The following is a 20,071-nucleotide window of genomic DNA, read 5'->3' on the forward strand; positions in this document are numbered from 1 at the left end:
AGGACAATGAAAAATTGAAGAAAAAATCCCAGATCTCTCCTCAGATGACACTGCAATATACAAGTCAATTTTCACATTTTATCAGTTGTGTGTGTGTGTTCCAAGTTCTATAATGAACTCTACCAGTCAAGCAAGCTGAAATAGATATGAACTAACTGTTCTAAATTCAAGCTAAATCTGAATTAACCTATATTCAGATTCAGTGTGACTCAAATCTCACCCTACTTTAAGAATAACTTTGCTAGCACAGATTATATTGCCAACCAAAAAAGCATTATTCATTCCTTTTTCTGCATATTTGTTTCGTGAACAATTAACTGGAATTATGTCCCATAACAAGCAGTTATAATAAACCCAGGGCAGACTATAAAATTAAGTTTAACATTAAGAAAGACTTCCGGGCGGCATTTTCTTCAGAACCCTCGTGATTATATACTGGACCAGTGTCTGGTATCAGTGAATTTTCCAGACCTACAATCTTTACAACATAGCTAATATTCAACTACAATTGTAGAGGTAAATAGGTTGATTCCTCGACCAATACACAGGGCTGCATAATCTGAGAAGAGGCATTCCTTTCTCAAGAAAAGATCTATTTCCCATATCTAAGCAATGGAAATCTGACAGTCAACACCTCTCTTTCAACTTCAATTTAACAGTAGCACCTGAGAAACTGAAGGAATGCACTGTGATTCAGTATAAATATGAATTCTCAATAGCTAAAGATAACAAGGGTAGGGGTGGATTCAAGTGTTTGACTCGATCAAACTAAACTTGAGCTAAAACAATTTTGACTCATTAAGCTCAATCTCATTGACACTGGCGTTGCAGCTTATCAATTGATGTAGTGTGTGTATGCCATTGGCCAAGTTCATTTTTATGTTCATACAAACTGGATTTTATATTCCATGATCAATTACCGGTTAACTGGTCCAATCATTGGTTAAACCGAACCAGCCAAACATTGACCAGCACAATCATTTTCATCCCAAAACTAAAAAAAAAAAAGCAATAGGAAAGAACTGTAACATCAATTCATACATTTCTACTTGTCCCTATGCCACAGAAAGTAATTCTCCAGAATAGAAAAAAAAAAAAAAAAGCAGATCCAGTTATATGCATAAACATGTTCATCAAATAGCTAAAAATTGGAAAGATACTAAAAATAAACCACACAATAGATAGCCATTGCCTAAGGAAATGTACCTCAAATTCCAATGCTTCATAATCATTTTGAAACAGGCTTTTGCAAAAGAGCAGTCAAGTAAACATCCCCGGTCTTGGCATTCTTAGTAGCAGTTGCCCACTTCACCTTCTTGTAGCCCAATTTCCCAATCAAAGGTCCATAAACCTTCTCGAGATCCAACCCCTTACTAAAAAACCGATCAAACCACAAGTACCCTCCAGCCCTCAACACTCTATCAACATCATAAAACAAAAACTCCATCATTGTCACAGGTATCCACCTATTCACTGCGTGCCCACATCTCACAAGATCTACCACCCCATCAAAAACCGGCAACCTTTGCTGTAATGGTATGTGCAGAGGCACAAGCCCTCTTAAAGCCACTGCCTCACTATATGGTGCACCGAGATTCATAGTTGTGGTAAGCACAGTAACATTATAAAGCTTCATTCTTGCAGCAAAAGAACCAGTAGCACCACCCACATCAACCCCAAGTCTTATAACAAAATTTGCATCTTTAGCTATCTGAAACAACTGTGGAACTGGGAGATCCAGCTCCGTCTTGAATTTTATAAAAGATGAGGCCTTTTCACTAGCTGGATCAAACCCAAGATTGGGATTTTGTTTCACAAGACAAGAGAAACTTTTACAGTTGTAACTAGACCAGATAACATTAGTGTCAAGAAGAGACCCAAATGGGTCTAGTGGCAAAGAAGAGGAGGGTTTAGGTGGGGTCGGCGAAAAACACCGGCGGCGAGGCAGCGGGTGGCAACCCTGGAGAATAAGAGTCTCTTGAAGCTGAGTGTCAAGGGGACACAAAGTGAAGGGTGTATAGTTCATGTACTGGTGAAGAAGATCAGGGTGGTTGTGACAAGAGGAGGCAATGGGGGACAGTCGAGAGTAGAGGAGGAGATCTTGGGGAATGGTGGTGGTGGTGGTGGTGGTGGGAGGAGGCTGGTGGCGCGTGAGGTGGTTAATAGTGGCGCGTATAGTTTGGAGTTGGTGGAGAAGATGGTCGGGGACTTGGAGGGGAGTAGGGGGCTTTGGAGAAAAAGAGTGGTTGAGGAAGAGAGGTGGTAGAGAGAGAGGATGTTGGTGGCCACCATGGCTAGAAGAAGAACCAAATTCAAGCCCATGGTGAAACTGAAACCCATTTGGTTTTTGAACTTAATCTAATCAAAGTTTGGCTCAGTTTCAGTCCTTTGCTTGGTTTTTGTTTGTTTGACATTAAGTATGGGTTCTGATTCTCCGCGGTCGTCTCCAGTTCGAGACACACAATTAGGAAACTGATCTACGGGTTGATCGGTTGCAACATTTCTAAAAATTTTTTATATATATATATAAATAAAAATATATATTTGATATTATTAAATATTTTAAAATTAATAATAAAATAATATTTTATTATATTTATTATTATAAATAAATTAAATTTTAATATTTATATTTAAATTAATTTGAATCGATTATAAAATAAAATTATATTTTAATAAAATTCAAACCCATTAATCTCACACCAACCCTTTTAAATTCAAATCAACCTCCAAATTTGCTTCAAATTATTATTAATTACTGTTTTTTATTTTTTAAATATAAATGAAGAGAAATGAAAATATTTTGCTCGACAAAAGAAAGAGGATGGGCATTTAAAAAACGCTGTCGTATCCACTTCGATCGAATTCAACAGAGAAACAGATCCCAAAAAGCTTAAGCCCGGAACAATCCCAAACCAGTAACAGGGCCGAATTTGTTCATCGAGCCTATCAATATGGTACGTGTTTTTCTTTCCATAGCTATCCAGACAGTCGCTGGGGGTTCTATTTTTTCATGTTTTTGAATTAGTTACTGGGAACCAGCACTTAAATGGACTTAATTTCAGTTATTTCTGTTTAATTTCAACTATATCTGTTTAATTTGCTTATGTATTGAAAGAATAATATAAGCTGGCTTTTAGTTTAGGCTTAGCTTTACTTTGTGTCGATGTCTGCTTTACTTCTATTGGCCTCACTGTTTTGCCACTTGTGTCTCAAAGGGAGAGGGAGATAATGGGTTTATATTGACCCAGGACCATCGGCTTATGTTTGATATGTGATTTTTTGCACCAACACCTCGGTTTGTTAATAAGTCCCAAGATATATTTTTTTGGCTGTTGTTAATAAATTTTGAGATATGATTTGGTCAAGTAAATTGTGTTGGAAGCAAACTTGTCTTGAGTAGATTTTAATTGTTCAGGAGAGGTTTTTGATGCTGGCTTTCACTAATCACATTGCGTAAGTCGTTGAAACTTGAAACTGATACTGTCTTAGTGTGGTATTATTTTGGTTTTTTTTATAATTACTATTATTATTGGGAATTCAAGTAATTCCTGAAATGGGTTTTGTTGAAGGTCTTTTTCCTTGCTGATCTCTAAATTTGTTTCATTACCTTAAGAGTTGCCTTTGGTTGTTATCTTGTAGATAGCACATTTGATCTTTCTTAATTAGCCCTAAAACTTTATTTGAGATTTGACGGCTGGCTACATAATGTGTTCATTATGTTATTTAATTAATGATGGATTATTATTGAGTTAGTTCCCTACTTATTGACTTCTGATGTGGGGAACTTGCTGATTAGCAGGGATCTCCTGAATAGAGTCTATCTATCCAAGAGATACCCCAAAGACTATTGTTTCTTTGTTCAAGCTTCTAGCTTGATCTATCATGTTTGTGTTTCCTATATGTTTGTTGAATGAGTGGTCTACATTTGGATGATATTCACGCTAGGGATTCTTTTGGTTATCGATGTGAATTGCTTATTTTTGGGTATTTTTTGTATAAAAGTTCAAGCTGAGTTGGGTTTGGGAATTTGGCTATACCAGGGAAACTTTGGTATATTGAATAATTGCTTTTCCTCTTTTTTTACTCCTATTTTAATGAAGCCATACAGGCTATGTTTACAGAAGATAAAAATTAAATTTGATATTTCATCTACTTGTCTAACTCTATGAATTTATCTGTGCTTACTGGAAATTGAAATTTTCCCTGCTTCTTGTTATTAGGCTGATCCTGAACTAGAAGCAATCAGACAAAGAAGAATGCAAGAGCTCATGGCTCAACAGGGCACGGTAATTGATCACCTCTTTTCATTTTCTCATTGTTTCACTGAAATTTGTATTGCCTTATATCGCCTTTTATCTTAATGCCGTGGTACTAATCAAATGTTATTTTCATGCAGGGCAGTCAACAGAACAATGAGCAGCAGAAAGCACAGGAAGAGGCCCAGAGGTGCATTTTTGAATGTCATCATGGCAAACTTAAACTTTGCGTTTATAGGATTTTGCCCTGTTATTAATTTGTTTTAATTTTTGAATATCGATTGTTGATCCTAAGATTTGAGTGATTTTCTTAGGGAGGCAGATGAGCAAAGGCAAATGATGCTTAGTCAGATTTTGTCATCGGAAGCACGTGAAAGACGTAAGTTTTGATACTATACCTTTTGACAGTAAAATAGAATTCTTCCCATCTATATTCATTGGAAGACCATGTATATATCTTAGATTAACAAATAGAAGGTTTGAGAAGTTAGGATGTTGTGTGGGAGGTTGAACAACGAATTATTGTAATCAAACAGGTCAGTTGTACTGTGTGAGATGTGCAGTTCAAGGGAAACTCCGATCTGAAGCTATTATGTTGATAGTAAACAGTATAGTTCTTAGTAGAATAGATAAATGGGCAGCATTTCAGCAGTAGGCAAAGATACTAGGCTGGAGCTATTTGTTAAATAATAACTTTTTATGCTGTTTATATATAAATTGTATCCTTCTTCAAGTCTCATAAACAGTTGGCATCACATTTTTCCTATGCTAATCTACTATATGCACAGTCTCTCGAATTGCTTTGGTGAAACCTGAGAAAGCCAGAGGAGTTGAGGATATTTTACTAAGAGCTGCTCAAATGGGCCAGATAGTTGAGAAGGTTTCGTGCAAATTTATCGTGTTTCAGTTCCCATCGTTGAATGCTAGCTAATTGTGGGGTGTATTGCATAAATTCAGGAAAATATATTCATCGAGCATAGTCATACTTGGCTGATATTTCATATGTAGGTTTCTGAAGAGAGGCTGATATCATTACTGGAACAAATTAACACCCAAACCAGTAAACAGACCAAAGTCACTGTGAGTCACCTAATAATTTATCGGCGTCCTTGAATGCTTGTATTTTATTTCTTTGTTTATAATCTTTTCTCATTGTTTGCCTTGATTGCTCTGATATTTCAGATTCAGAGGCGCCGGAGTGTTTTGGAAGATGATGATTAGCTTAAATGCAATCTTGGCTCTGTATTTTTGTGTGAAACAATGTTTTCTTGTTGCTTGTATAATCAGAGCTATCTCTGTGCCATATTCAACTGAATTTCCCGCCCCAGCACTGCATTCTGCCCCTCCTTCCTCCAAATTCATAATTGAAACTTTTATATATCTAGGTATTGTGATGTCTAACTTTCATGTAATGAATTCTAAACTTTGTTAAGAAAAGTGAGGCAACCTTATGAGTTCATATATGGGGAAGCATTTAAATTCTTTGTTTGTCAGCATTTTTTTTTCCCTTATGCTACTATTTTTCTATTAGTTATTCTGGATTTGAGCTAAGTTTGAGTTAACTTTTATTTAAGATTGTCGTAACTCGAACTCACCCTACTAATATCATTATTAGTACATAATGTGTTTAGTGTTTTGATCAATGAAATCAAAAGCTGAAGCAATTTTTATTGCAAATCTTGATATTAATATGTGCCGTTAAAATTCGTTAAACTGACCGACTAACCCTATTAAAAGACTATAATACCCTTAACTAATCCTAAATTTTATGAAAATTCAAGGTCGATGCAAAAATTTTCGTATAACTAATATATTGCATAAATTTTAAAATATAAAATATCGTCAATGCGTGTTTTTGTGACAAACTTAAAAAAAAAAAATTGTGCCTGATTTACATTAATTAAATAAAATACATTTCTTTTCAACAAATTAACACTTGGGTTGGATTAGATTTGATATGCATGGGCTCAAATTTAAACTCAAACTAAATAAGAACCGTTAATTGAGTTTGTTTTAATAAATAAATTAAGTTCAAATTGAATCATCACAATATTATAAGTCAAAGCAAATAAAAAAAAATTGATATGAAATAGTTCTTTAATATAATTTAACCCGTTATTTGAAAACCAATATCTATAATTATGACATTAATGACTCAAGAAAAATATTCAGACAAAATGTAAAAAAGTTATAAAAGAAGTGTTTCGAGACAAATTGGATCATATTTTTTTCAGGGTTTTCTCGTTTAATAAAACTTATATAATCCCAAGTATTTGATATATAGTTTTTTGTCTTTTATCTCATTCATTTGTGTTTTTTCCTTTTTCATATCTTCTTTTTATCTTAGTAATTTTTTTAATTTAAAGGATGAGAGTAGATAGTTACAATCTTATAAGCCACATTTAAAGCGCGAAATCAAATAATAACTTCTAAATTAATTATATTTAAAAGGTAAGATACTGATTGGAAGCCAGTAAGATAAAAATTTGTATTTTCTATCTTTCACGGACGACACAGAAGGATTACCAACTGATAAAATGCTTTCTCAACACGCTTTGGAAAGATGTTGCACAGGGAGAAAATTAGTGCATAACAGGTGTATAAAGTTAATTTTTTTTTATCAAGATTTCAAAACTTGTGGATTAACTTAGACGTTTACTACAGATTAGGGTGAACAGAAAAAGTGCGTCTCTTCGACTTCACGCGCCAACTATGAAATAACAGAAACAGAAACTGTGTCGTTTAGTGCTTTCAAGTTCCAATGGTTACAGTTCCCATGATTAACTACTTGCGCTTTACTAGGCCTTTGCTTCTTGTACTCGAAGACCGAATCAAACTTTTCACAAATTTTCTTCAATTTTTATGTATTTGTATATACACAGATATTCAGATTCTTCAGTATTTCTCCCTCTCAATATTTTGCACTGAAAGGTTCCTTCTTTAATTTCTTTTCTTTTTGATAACATCATTTCTGTCTCACTTTTTCCCACTAATTTTCATCCAAAGCGGTTTCTTGGTGACACCATAAGCAGTTTTCCGGCCAACCCAGATGGAAAAGGAGCCCCTTTTGTCTTATTTAAGTCCGAGGAGGAAACTTCCACCTCTTCTGCTTCGACGATTTCCTGAAGATGGAGAAATTTCTGTTCCAATGCCTTTAACCCCGGCTGAGTTCAAGGATTTTCTCATCTTTGGACACTCTTCTCCTAAAGTATCTTCCCCCAGTGTGGATGCTTTAAATCTCTCTTATTCATCACCAAGGGGATCCCCTTCTCATTCAGTTGCAAATCCTTTTGAATCGCCCAAAAAACAAACGATTCAAGGGTCTTCTTCACATTCTCGGTTGTTTGAACCCTTCACTAAAACAAGAAAGAGTAATCTTCATAGGTCAAAGACTGCCCCTGCTATGGCTGTCATCAATGAGTTACCACAGCATCCTGAGGTTAAGCCTCAGTTTGGTTCTCAATCTATTGTTAGGCAGGCTTTTGTGCTTTTGGTGTTGTATTTGTCATTAGGTGTGATTATATATTGCTTTAATCGGGATGATTTTTCAGCTACTAAGACTCATCCTGTTGTTGATGCCTTTTATTTTTGTATTGTGACAATGTGCACGATTGGGTATGGAGATATTACCCCTGATAGTGTGGCAACTAAGTTGTTTTCTATATTGTTTGTGTTGGTTGGATTTGGGTTTGTTGATATTCTGCTTTCTGGGATGGTTTCTTATGCGCTTGACTTGCAAGAGAGTAATTTGTTGAAAACTATCAAGGGTGGCTGTGATAAGGAGGCTCCGAGTTCATGTCTTGTTGATGTGAAGAAAGGGAGGATACACATAAGAATGAAAGTCGCAATGGCATTAGGTGTTGTGGTTCTTTGTATTGGGGTTGGTGGTGTTGTTATGCATTTTGTTGAGAAGCTAGGCTGGTTAGACTCATTTTATCTTTCAGTTATGTCTGTTACCACAGTTGGCTATGGAGACAAGGCGTTCCAGTCATTAGCAGGTCGAGTTTTCGCTTCAATTTGGTTGCTTGTATCAACTCTTGCTGTTGCCAGGGCCTTTTTGTATTTAGCTGAGGCTAGAGTAGATAAGCGGAATAGGAGGATGACAAAGTGGGTACTTGGTCATGACATGACTGTGGCTGAGTTTCTTGCTGCGGATATTGACAACAATGGTTTTGTCAGGTATGGGATTATTTTGATTCCTTCAGTTGTAACTGTACATTTTAGTCTCCTTAAGATATGAGATTACATTTTGCTCTGCCCGTATTCAGCGGTTCCAAATAGTGAAGCATGAATTCCACTTGCTTGATAAAAAATTCCTATTGGTTTGGTAACTGAAATTGCCTTTTATAGTGATGAATGTTCAAGGGAATTAGCTTGCTCTTGGGCTCTATTGATGTGCTTTCACATTTTGTTGAATGTACCTTTTTGTGTTTGAGGAATTGGTAAGTATATATGTATTTTGCACTTTGATATGAAATTGCTAAACAATTTGCTATGGTTGAGGCAGAATGTAACATTGACAATCTTAATATCATCTCCAATGCCTTGTGTTATTACCGAACCGAATTATTTCCTGTAAGATCTAGAACATATTGGATGGTTAACTTCCTATTTCGTTTTATTTTGCCATTTTTTATGATTTACTTGGTTCCTCACTTCTCTAGAGTTCATTAATTCGGTTGCATATATGGGAGGACTTGAGAGTGTCTTAAAGAACTTAAGTTCTGCATTTCCTATGCTGTTGCAGTTCAATATCCACCTTGGTTGTGACATGTACTGGGCATTACCACAACCCAACCCCTCCCTTTTGTCAGAGCGAAAGTAAAGAAAAGTCAATGGAAAGAAAAAATAAACATTTTAAACTAGAGTGGGCATATATCTACTGAATTGTTTAGCAGTTGGATCTCTACTTCATTCCTAAGTTGTATTACAGCCCTGCATTATTGTGCTGACTGAGTTCATATCTGTAGCTCTAGGACAAATGTAGCTCTAGGACAAATGTTTGCAGTTGCTTTATGTAAAAAATCTAATGTTGCTTTCTCTATTTATTATTTGTTTGTCATTGTCGATCTACTGGATATTACACATAGGTGCTGACATCTTAAGGCCAAAGATATACTTATTTTCTGTTTTTTTTCAGATACTTTCATGGTAAATTCTGGCATGTATCTGCTTGACTGTAGTGTATGTGACGAAGGCTTTCCTCTCTGCAACTTCAAGCAATGCAATTGTGACCAATGATATGTTTATGCTCCCATTCTGTTTTTTTTTTTCATGATTCATGTCTTCGCGACAATTTCATAATTTCAACATTCTCTTTGCTTTATAGCATCCTTCAATGTCAGATTATCCATTTTTTAGTCCAGTTATTTATGTCACACTGCCAGTTTCAGTATTTTACTCAAAGTTTATTATTTTCTGTTGTTCTTTTGTATGCAGCAAAGCAGAATATGTGATATACAAGCTCAAGGAGATGGAAAAGATAGCAGAGAAGGATATTCTGCAGGTTTGTAAGACCTTTGACAGGCTAGATACCGGTAACTGTGGAAAGATCACTCTTGCCGATCTGGTGTCCAGCCACTAGAGGTAACTCTGGAAAGGTATATTAGAGAAGGCTATATTATTTCTTATGCTTATTTCTATCCATAATCCAGTTGTAAATAGAAGAAACGCTCAGGTAGTTATATGTTGAAGCACGATGACGCTCCAGGGACTTCACTGCCAGATTAACAAATCTCTTGCCCGTCAATCCATTCAACCAGTAATCAGCATGACTTTGAATCGAAGGGTGCTTTTCTTGATCGAGAGTGTCGATAGTTTGATGAAAAAAATTTTGCTAATGTAGATTAATTCAATTCATTCTTTTATACAAGCATGTTAACATAAATGCTGAGGCTGTTTAATTCTTTATTGTCAAGGTGCCTTTGGTTTTGCAGAATGTAAATTTTGTACATTGCATAAGCTGAATGAAAAATATATACACACAATTCATCACAAATGAAATATGTGGTTTGATAGTGTTGATCCATGCCCCAAAAATTCTGGGACTCTGGCAAAATTTTTTTAAAAAGGATGCTGACATTAGCATGACCTTGAATCACGGTAAAACCGGTGGTTGAACCAATGTGGTTAACCCAGTTCAACCGCATTCCAATGGCTAAAACCATCGATCTTTCACCCATATTAGATTGGTCCTGGTTTGACTGGCCGATTGAATTATTGATATAAACTTTATCTTCTTCAGTAACAAGTCTCCATTTCCATTTTGGCTTCCTCGGAAGCACTTTTGTCATTCACTGTTGAATAGATAATGTTCTTTTCATAAAAGATTAAATATTATAAGCTTTTTCTGCAGCAATTAAAGCGAACTTTTAGTGGTCCACTCGATCATTCAGTAAACTACTTTTAATTTTTGAATTAAAAGATGAAGTTTCATCGTAGTCTTCATTCAAAAGTTTACTTGAGTACCGCCATTCTATTCAAGCCCCACTCTTTTGATTATCTCACAATATCAATTAGATGACATAAATTTCAACAATAGACACTAAATTAGGGTTAGATTTGATCAAAGTTCTTTAAACTTAAATTAAACAAGTTGAATTCAAACTTGTTTCATCATAAAACAAGCTGAGTTCAAATTAAAACATTCAAATTTAAATTGATTTGAATTAAATCTAAATAAAAATTATTTTCGAATAGAGTATGAGTGTCGATTCATCAATCTCAAACTAATCTAGAGTGACATTTTTTTTAATTCGAATCGATTTTAAACTATGCATAGAATTACACTTCATAGTGATTAATCTTTGTGTAATCATAAAATTACATAAACACCCATATAAATAATTTGCTTTAAAACTTTAATAGGTATTTATATTATTTTATATTACGTCGCTAAAAATATTGAACAAATACCATAAAGTGTATATCTTTAAAATTAGTATCTTTCGAATAATTTCCTAAACTTGTGTATCCTTTATGATAATATCCAAACTAGAAATTTCAAACTAAACATGGTCCATGTCACTTTATTCTTCTTTCCAAAGTCTAGTCGAAATCTTCACTCAAATCCCCAATTCAAGCTACTTGTTTAATTTTCTTCAACGTTAGAAGTCATTTACATTTACCCACAAGAACTAGTCACTGGAGACCCAGTCAGATTAACATAATTAAATTTAATATTAGTGTTTTAAAACTTGGATTAATTCATCCAATTGAATACCGATGACAAATTCAATATGAGTTACGACTAAAACCCGTGTAAATTTTTCAAAACGAAAAGACGAGAGGTTAAAATTAGGTAAATTGTGTTTGTAATATTTCAACCATTAGATCATATTGATCTAACCGTCACACTGATATCAATATAATATCATATTAATTTTAATATAATTATTTAAATATTTAATTATGTTATACTAATATCATCGATTTATACATTTATTTTTTGATTAATCGAATTCGATTCAGATAATATAAAAAAAAAAATTAATACAAAACTATTTTGAATTCCAACGAAAGTAGAATGACTATTTGATTTTAATATTAATTTTTTTATTATTTCCAGTGAACTTAAATTGACGGAATTAACAATGGCATCTGAATAATTGAGTTCACGGCATTTACTTGAAAAAGATTTGTAATACCCCAAGTCAACTTTCATCTTTCTCATTATGACAGTTGGTGATTCCATCAAATATAATACCAATTATTCGGTAAAAAAGAAGCCCCTTTTTTATTTTTTTATTGTTTTAAAATTTTAAATTATTAAAATTATAATTTAAATATAATATTGTAGAATTATAGCTGCGGTGGTTAGCTAGGAATAAAAAAATTGACTGCTGAAATTTTTGAAGTGTTAAAGAGGCTTTTTCACATTGGAAGCTCTCAAATTTTGGGAATAATAGGTCACCATTCCATCAATTCTTTTTCTTTGTGGATGGTTTTTTCCTTTGAAAATTTCTCTTAATTTGAACAATTTTTCTTTTTATTTTTTCTAATAAATTTTCTTATTTTATTTAATAATTTAAATAATACAAACTCAATTTTAAATTATTGAAAATTAGAATTTAGAAATAAATATATTTAAAATTGGAATTATTAATCCATCATTAACATTCCCAAATGTCATAGCTGGTGAATTATGACTGGTCTTAGTTATCTTTCATTTTCAAGTCAATTCCAAAATAATAAAATAAGTAAAAGTAAAATTAAAAAAGCAAAAAATATATATTTTTTTGTTCTTGGGTTGTTTTAAAATGATTGATTCCTAATAAATAATTGACAAATGGGTCCTTTTATTGCTTGATAAAAAAGGAATTATACATTAACGAAAAAAAAACATATATTTTCTTAAATAAATATTAAATATACAAACATTTTTATTGGGCTTCATACTATTGATCTTTTTAGTCTTGTATATTATTAATGCAAGAGTAGATCACTGATTTTGTCATTAAGTTGCCAACATAGACTTAAACAAATAATTGACATTGCTTCTAGAAAAAGCATATGTTATAAAATTTATGCAATTTTTCTTTAATTAAAGTAACATGTCATATTACTTTTTAAAAATAATATTATTATATGTACAAATCGTGAATATTAATGAATATAAATAAATTAATCTATAATAATATAATTGAGTAATCTTACAGTTTTCATTATCTGTAAATATAAAACCACTCAATTACATAATAAAATATTAGTTTTTTTGTATTGATAAAGTATTATTGTATTTTTTGAGCTTTTTTTTAAAACAAAATTTCAAATGAAATACTTGTGAAAGGTTAATTTTATTTTATTATAGAAAAAATATTTCATTTATTAATAGATTAATATTTTATTATATAATTGAATGATTTAATTATTTATTTTTAATATATAAAATATTATTATTCATTAAAAAGAAATGGGTAAGGTTTGGCGGGGTTCCAATTTTGAACTCGGGTATGTGATGTGTAAAAATTCAAATCTAATAATAATGTAATTTGAACAATATATTTTTTTTCTTAATAATTTTGTGATGAGAAAAAATGGGTGATGGTGATTGAATTACAAATATTTGAAAAACAAAAAACAATTTAAATTTTGAGGGAACACCGCACACCTAACAAGAAACCTGCCCTCTTCTTCTTCGTGTATTGAAAAGGACTCGCAATACAAATACTTTATGTCACATTATACATTGTAATCAATTGAATTAAACTAATTATAAACAAATGTCAAAAATCTCATGCTGTTTTTCTTATCTCGAGCTCGAAGACACCTCCAACAAGGAACTACCCTCACCTTAGTCTGGAACCACAGCTAACTCAATTTGTTTTCCACAACACAGGAATCAAGACTTTCCCCATTATTGGTGTATTCATATAAGAATGCTTCTTCTTCTTCTTCTTCTTCTTGTTTTTTAATTATCTAATAGAATTGTTGTATCACTGTCAATCTCTCTTCTAGATGAGATACATTTTGCTGTATATTATTTATATAATAAAATTAGATATACCTATTTTAGATACATAAATATATACATAATGATATATATAAATATGTATATATTTATATACCCAATATGGATAAATATAGTATTATTATTATTTATAAGTAATATTATATATATTAAGAAATATAAATATTAACGTGTCGTTAGATAATTGAATATTAATTTATGTAATTCAAAATCATCAAATCAGTGAATTACTATTTTGATCAACGTATTCCTTAAGCTTATTTTCGAACCTCCTTATTGTTGACCAATAGTGTCATGGTTTCAAAGTTGCCTTTTATTTATTTGTATAAATGCTTTAATTTCCTCGTCATTTGATGATTGCTAAGGAAAATTTTTTATTTCTTGTTGACTACTTCAAGCTTGCTTTGGACAATTTTCCTGCGAATTAATCTTTTTGATACAACTATTTAATAAATTTATATGTTATTGTTGTGCAGTCAAATTTCATCTTGATCAAATGAACGAAAGCAACATTGAAGAAGACCTTACTTACATACTTCTCAGTGGCGGAATTTTTAATTTTACATACTTCTCACCAGCAGAATTTCTATTTTCAAAACATTTCTTTTATAAGACGTATACCTTTACACATTGGCACTTAACATTTCAAAAATAGGTGCCGGCTGACGTGGTAGTAGAGGACAGCCTTAGGGAGCCTTTTTAGAGAAAAAGACAATTTCCCACCCAAGTTTTGTATGGGCGCATTAGAAGTTGTTTGGTTTATAGATATGATAAATTATTATATAAATTTATTTTTTATTATTAATATTATTTTATTTAATTTTTAATTATTAATAATAATATTTTAAAATAATTATATCAATGATATTTAAATAAAATAATATCTTAATATTTTATTATTATATCTAATTAAATACAATAATTATTTATACTTAATTAATCTATTTTTATGATAATATTTTATTTTTAATAATAAAAATTATTTAAATTAAATGCATGGTTGATGTTAATTAGTATACATTTTACCCCTTTCATTCTAAAAATAGGGTGTGATTAATTGAAATAAGAATTTTTATATTTTTTAGCCATTAATATTAAAACTTATAGTCTTTATAACAAATTGGCGGTGTTGAGGAACTCACAATGAATGATCTTTCAATAATAAATGTTACTTAGGAACAACATTTTCCAGCCAAAAAATTAATGAATTGAAATAGATTATTAAATAATTAAAACGACTTTATTATTATTTTTAGTAGTTCATATTGATTTCGATTTGTATGCTCCTATTACCCTTTTTTGGGACAAGCAGGGAAAATGATTGTCGGTCATTCTAATTGATCATCAGTCTCAACTCTCATCTACCCACTAACCTATATATTGCATTTAATTATTCATTATCTTTAATTTCAAGATTAAAGAATAATATTAAAATTTGATTTGAACTGAGTTAAATTAAATTCAAACTAAAATCAATTTGAATCAAAAAATGATTCATTAATAGAAATTTTGTGTAAAAGATCACAATAACGTAATTTAAAATTTTTATCAAATATATCAAGAAACCTGAACTCTATAATAATGTTATGAATCAATGTATATAAAACGGAGAAAGAGATCATTCAAGGTAAAAATTTTACACTAATGTTCGAAGCTTATTCTATCAATCCAATTGAAAGGTTTTTAGCAAAAACTTATACTTAGCAAAACCCTTATGCTCTCTACTCATTCTACATATATCGTGGTAATTAATTTGGTGTCTCATAAGGATAAGTAATGACTTTTCTCAATTTTCTTAGAAAGTCTAATATGACCACTTAAACAAGATCAAATATAAAATCGGAGGAACTTCCATCCGGATTTAATTTGTTCAAATAGATTAACACTCTTAAGCTTGAGTTGAGACAAATCACATCCAATCGGAATTAATAGTGTGTATTAAAAGTTGAATAGAATCCATTTTAATATAATTATTAAATCCCACCAATCTTGGGTCTAAAATTGTGGGGGGGTAAAGTTAGATGGGAAAGGTGATGACGTGGAGAAGGCATCAGTACTCATGCATACAAGGAAGGAAGCCAGCCGGTGAAAGTTGTCGACGAACATGTGGCGCTTCATTGTCAACTAAGGTCAAATGCCGGTGCCAGTAATGCCACGATTACGCCTGATAATGGAATGGAGGTATTTGGAAAGTTTGAAAATTTGACCAGTTTTGCTCCGTCATTGCACAAAAACGGGCATCTCATGACTGACCGACTAATTGACTGACTATAATTCAATACTCTGTAGTCTTCTCTGACTTCTACTCTCATCTCTTTCACCTCACTCCTTCAATCCATCGACCTTACTTCAATGCTGACACTTCCATTGGTTTTCTTTAAAAAATGTTCTAATAATTTTATTAGGGTTTTTGATAATTCCACAGTAATTTAAGAGTTTGCAAAAAATATAAAAAATTTTTAAGCTTGATAGATAGTTTAAATTATTTAATTATATGGTAATATATCATAATTTTATTGTGATAAAGGTTATGATAAAAGAAGTCCTTTTTATAAAATAAGTGAAAAATCAAGTGTTATATGTAGTAGTACGTAATAAAATTTATAAAATTTGCTTTTGATTGGTTTAGAAGATGGAATAAATTGGGAGAAAGTGTTGGTTTGGTTGATACCATCAAGGGTTTTATGACCGTGTGGTAAACCGGTATTTGAATCGGAAAATCAATTTTCCAACTTTTGCGACTGATCAGTATCCGAACTGGTTCATTGGGTATTCGGTTTGTTGGATTGGACAACCCGAGTGGTTTGAATAATGGTTACCCGATATGATTGTTTGGAAATGTTTCCATATTAGAAGCCACTTTCGCATCTTCTTATTGGAAGGAGTTGTGTTGTCATCCTTCCCTTCATACAGTGGTGTACTGGTGTCGCATTCAAAGCTAAAGACTTTATATATATATAACTTGAACTTTATGAATAGGTTAAACTTTAAACTTACAAAGAAGTCAAGACTTAGGGACCTCATCAAACAGCTCTCTAGCTATTAGCTGCCTCTCTTTCTTTGTTAATTTCTTCTCCTAATCTTCCATGTCTGATGAATCAAGAGACCTTTATTACCGATCTTTCTTCCATGACGATCAACATAATTTATATGCAACCGGCGCCATGTACGACCAGAAGCCCTCTAATATCCCTGCTGGTTCTTCTGTTTACACGACTTCACAAGGGTTTGATGCTGGAAACCTCAACTTTACCGACTGCTTAAATGGATTGGTGGATTATAATTCTCTGGAAAAGGCCTTCGGCATGTCACCTTCTTCCTCTGAGGTGTTTTCTTCCATTGAGGGTAATCAGAAAGTGGTTGGTACAGATGACTTGGGTGAAAACATGGCGACCCCAAATTCTTCCATCTCTTCTTCTTCCTCAGAGGCTGGTGCAGAAGAAGATTCCGGCAAGAGTAAGAAAGATACGCCACCAAAAGGGTCCGACGACGGAGGAGAAACCCCTAAGAAAATGTAAGTTTCTTGTCTATGGCTCTCTTATATAACAATCCCTAGTATGATTTAATTTTCTCGGTGTAACTTTGATTCAGTTTTGATGACAGAAGCAAAGAAAAGAAGCAAAAGGAAGAAAAGAGGCAAAAGGAGCCGCGAGTTGCGTTCATGACAAAGAGCGAAGTTGATAATCTTGAAGATGGGTATAGATGGAGAAAATATGGACAAAAAGCCGTCAAAAATAGTGCTTATCCAAGGTTAATTTGTCAACTTTACATGTTAAAATATGTACTCAGACAGTGCTTAGTCAGAAATTTTGATTCTAATTTTGATATCGGAGACCATTTTTCCTTTAAATGCAGAAGCTATTATAGGTGCACTACTCAGAAATGCACAGTCAAGAAACGTGTGGAGCGGTCATTTCAAGATCCATCCATTGTGATCACAACGTATGAAGGCCAACACAATCACCCCATCCCAACGACGCTGAGAGGCAACGCCGCGGGAATGTTCCAGCCCTCTATGTTACCGCCGACGCCGATCGACCTGTCTGGTGCCTACGCTCATCATGAATGGCTCGGGGGTTACTTGCCTGGTGCAGGCAATACGCAGATATACCCACAGAATAATGTTAACGTCTCTTTTGAGCAGTACCATCAACAGCAGCTTCCTGATTACGGGCTCCTGCAGGACGTAGTTCCTTCTATGTTTCTCAAAAGAGAGCCATGAATCCGCTAGCTTCCCCTCTCATTGTAAATATTCTTACTACTATATATATATATATATCTTGGAAGTGAGATTGTAGCCATTGATTGGGAATTAGAGTTAATTTGCTTGCAGTGCCTCTTTGCTCTCGAAGGTTAGAAAATGCTTTATGTTGTTGGCATGGCGGTCAGAAACAACATCTAAGAGCAGGAAATGCAGGTATTTTTGACTGGCTTTTGTACGTTTTTTCATACCATTTAAGTTGTCCAAACTTTCAACTATGTCGGCTGAGATGAAATTGCAATTTGAGTCACAATGTCATATTTATTATATTTGCTATGTTGTCTGATAAAGTAGCTAAACCCTTCAGATTCCTGGTCCCAATTCACAGTGAGAACACTCAGAGCAGGTACCAGAAGAACTGGCCTTGGCCTCAACCCTTTTCTTGAACAGAATTTTGATTTGTAGGGCCGAAAATGTAATAACCATAGCATATACTTAAACAAATTAGGTTAATCAGATTAAGATTTTACCATTTATGTGTTTTTATGGTAAGAGTATTCAAAACTAGTTAACTAAACTGGTTTATTAATATTTTGAGTTAAATTGAATTTTCAGTTTAAAAAGAATTATGAATCAAAGTTGAATCGATTTAAAGATTAACAGATTTTGAATTGAATCAAAAATATCAATTAACTGAACCAAATTTCGGTTAACTGGTTTTTGAATCAAATTTTAAAGAATTATCATATTTTATTATTTTTTCTAATTTTTTTTGAAAATATGTTTAATATTTTACTCAACTTTTTAAAAACCGGTTATGAAAATTAGACAAATCGATAACCAAATCAAAAAAATCAGTTTTTCTATATTTTTAAACTGGTATCTAAGTTGGTTTTTCAAATAATCTATTTTTCGATTAAAAAATTGGTTCGGTTTAGTTATGAGATAATTTTGAACACCTCTGATTACAAGGTTAAACTATTTTTTAGCCATACTTATAGAAACATACCCAAAAAAACATTAAGTATATGAATTATGGTTAAAATATTCAATTGCCAATGGGTGTGGATTACCTAACAATGTGTTAAATCACTTTTAAAACATTTTTGTTTTCTTTACCGCTCATGAAATTACACTACTGATTTCGATCAGCATCATGAAACTGTGCAAGTTCACACCTATGGAGTTCTGTACTTCTCATGAATGCAGAGTTTTGCATCAACATACACGATACTAAATTGATTAACAACACTATCCACTAGGGAAGAAAGATTGACCCAAGTCACTACATTTCATTCTTGATTCATGTCTTATCTTTTCTGTTGGAATTTGGGGAGCAAATGAATCAGAATTGCACATGTTCAATGGTGGTACTGGTACTCACAATGTAGAGTTCAATGGGTGCCATGTGATGCAGTCGAAGGCATCAAGTATTTATATTCCTCATCAATAATTGAATTTTAAGCCCATATAAATAAATAATACAACAACTACTTAGGTACATTTATATATTTATATTATTCGCTTCTACGTTTATTTTTTTTATAATATGCTCATGCTTCATCCATATATTAAAAACAAACATTGTGATATGTCACATGCGCTAGACTGCTGCCAAGAAGGTCGAATATATCAATGAAATAGTGGTCAACTTTCAACGCCATATCTTGGCCATGATTATGCATGAATTGGACCAAGATTAGCATATTATAAGTAATGTATATATAATTTAGTATCGTATGCAGGTGATCATATGGGCTTGATTTTAACAACATGTTTAGGCTCGAATCTATGTTTTATTCAAATGAGCTAAACTCAAGTAAAAGTTTTATCTTTACAATTTGATTTGAGTTCGAAAGTTTATTAATTATTTTTTATCAGGATTTTTCTTTTTTAATAATTTTTTATTCTCTTTTTCTTTGATATTATTATTTACTATTCCAATTGACTCAAGTTCAAATTGATTTTTGTTTGGGTTTAGCTTGATTCGAGTCGATTGCTGCTTGTATTAGCAAGTACTAAGTGAGGGCTTATTGATATTTGATAATTAAAATTAGATAAATGAAGATGCACGTGGGCTTCTGGGTGAAGGCGTTGGGCTTATTGCCTGTCTCCTTTTTTAGATTGCGGACTCCAATTAAT

At 32.6% G+C, this 20,071-nt stretch overlaps 4 protein-coding genes across 11 annotated transcripts; 3 read left to right on the plus strand and 1 right to left on the minus strand.

Annotated features, from left to right (window-relative positions):
- Positions 1–256: 256 nt before the first annotated feature.
- Positions 257–2,461, minus strand: LOC123192690 (probable methyltransferase At1g29790). The gene is given in 3 exon segments (XM_044605334.1): positions 257–673; positions 1,207–2,211; positions 2,214–2,461. Coding segments are annotated over 2 exon segments (1,110 nt in total). The 5' UTR covers positions 2,341–2,461; the 3' UTR covers positions 257–673; positions 1,207–1,228.
- Positions 2,462–2,800: 339 nt separating this feature from the next.
- Positions 2,801–5,752, plus strand: LOC123193457 (DNA-binding protein DDB_G0278111-like). The gene is made up of 7 exons (XM_044606463.1): positions 2,801–2,957; positions 4,224–4,289; positions 4,400–4,449; positions 4,574–4,638; positions 5,048–5,139; positions 5,268–5,339; positions 5,442–5,752. The coding sequence occupies exons 1-7, from the start codon at positions 2,955–2,957 to the stop codon at positions 5,478–5,480; spliced, it is 387 nt and encodes a 128-aa protein (XP_044462398.1). The 5' UTR covers positions 2,801–2,954; the 3' UTR covers positions 5,481–5,752.
- A 1,220-nt stretch (positions 5,753–6,972) lies between these two features.
- LOC123193455 (two-pore potassium channel 3-like) lies at positions 6,973–10,257 on the plus strand. Of its 5 annotated transcripts, none has more exons than XM_044606460.1 (3): positions 6,974–8,438; positions 9,699–9,845; positions 9,914–10,257. In XM_044606460.1, the coding sequence occupies exons 1-2, from the start codon at positions 7,309–7,311 to the stop codon at positions 9,841–9,843; spliced, it is 1,275 nt and encodes a 424-aa protein (XP_044462395.1). In that variant the 5' UTR covers positions 6,974–7,308; the 3' UTR covers positions 9,844–9,845; positions 9,914–10,257. The 5 variants fall into 5 exon arrangements, with proteins under 5 accessions (XP_044462397.1, XP_044462395.1, XP_044462396.1 ...); XM_044606461.1 differs by having other exon boundaries at positions 6,975–8,438; positions 9,937–10,257; XM_044606459.1 differs by having other exon boundaries at positions 6,976–8,438; positions 9,699–9,859; positions 9,937–10,257.
- A 6,470-nt stretch (positions 10,258–16,727) lies between these two features.
- Positions 16,728–18,263, plus strand: LOC123193462 (WRKY transcription factor 28-like). Of its 4 annotated transcripts, XM_044606468.1 has the most exons (4): positions 16,728–17,242; positions 17,320–17,478; positions 17,584–17,973; positions 18,062–18,263. In XM_044606468.1, exons 1-3 carry the CDS (start codon positions 16,815–16,817, stop codon positions 17,948–17,950), a joined length of 954 nt encoding a protein of 317 aa, XP_044462403.1. In that variant the 5' UTR covers positions 16,728–16,814; the 3' UTR covers positions 17,951–17,973; positions 18,062–18,263. The 4 variants fall into 4 exon arrangements, with proteins under 4 accessions (XP_044462403.1, XP_044462406.1, XP_044462404.1 ...); XM_044606471.1 differs by having other exon boundaries at positions 17,584–18,263; XM_044606469.1 differs by having other exon boundaries at positions 17,587–18,263.
- Positions 18,264–20,071: the final 1,808 nt, after the last annotated feature.

This window comes from Mangifera indica, chromosome 12, assembly GCF_011075055.1.
Source record: "Mangifera indica cultivar Alphonso chromosome 12, CATAS_Mindica_2.1, whole genome shotgun sequence".
NCBI lineage: Eukaryota > Viridiplantae > Streptophyta > Magnoliopsida > Sapindales > Anacardiaceae > Mangifera > Mangifera indica.

Excerpts from the sequence above, each read along its gene's own strand:
- LOC123193457 (XM_044606463.1), top strand. Across the intron at positions 4,639-5,047 it reads ATCGGAAGCACGTGAAAGAC|TCTCTCGAATTGCTTTGGTG; the intron begins GTAAGTTTTGAT and ends CTATATGCACAG. Across the intron at positions 5,340-5,441 it reads GTAAACAGACCAAAGTCACT|ATTCAGAGGCGCCGGAGTGT; the intron begins GTGAGTCACCTA and ends CTGATATTTCAG.
- LOC123193455 (XM_044606460.1), top strand. The coding sequence starts at position 7,309 with ATGGAAAAGGAGCCCCTTTTGTCTTATTTAAGTCCGAGGAGGAAACTT. Across the intron at positions 8,439-9,698 it reads GACAACAATGGTTTTGTCAG|CAAAGCAGAATATGTGATAT; the intron begins GTATGGGATTAT and ends TTTTGTATGCAG.
- LOC123193462 (XM_044606471.1), top strand. The coding sequence starts at position 16,815 with ATGTCTGATGAATCAAGAGACCTTTATTACCGATCTTTCTTCCATGAC. Across the intron at positions 17,243-17,319 it reads GGAGAAACCCCTAAGAAAAT|TTTTGATGACAGAAGCAAAG; the intron begins GTAAGTTTCTTG and ends ACTTTGATTCAG. Across the intron at positions 17,479-17,583 it reads AAAAATAGTGCTTATCCAAG|AAGCTATTATAGGTGCACTA; the intron begins GTTAATTTGTCA and ends CTTTAAATGCAG.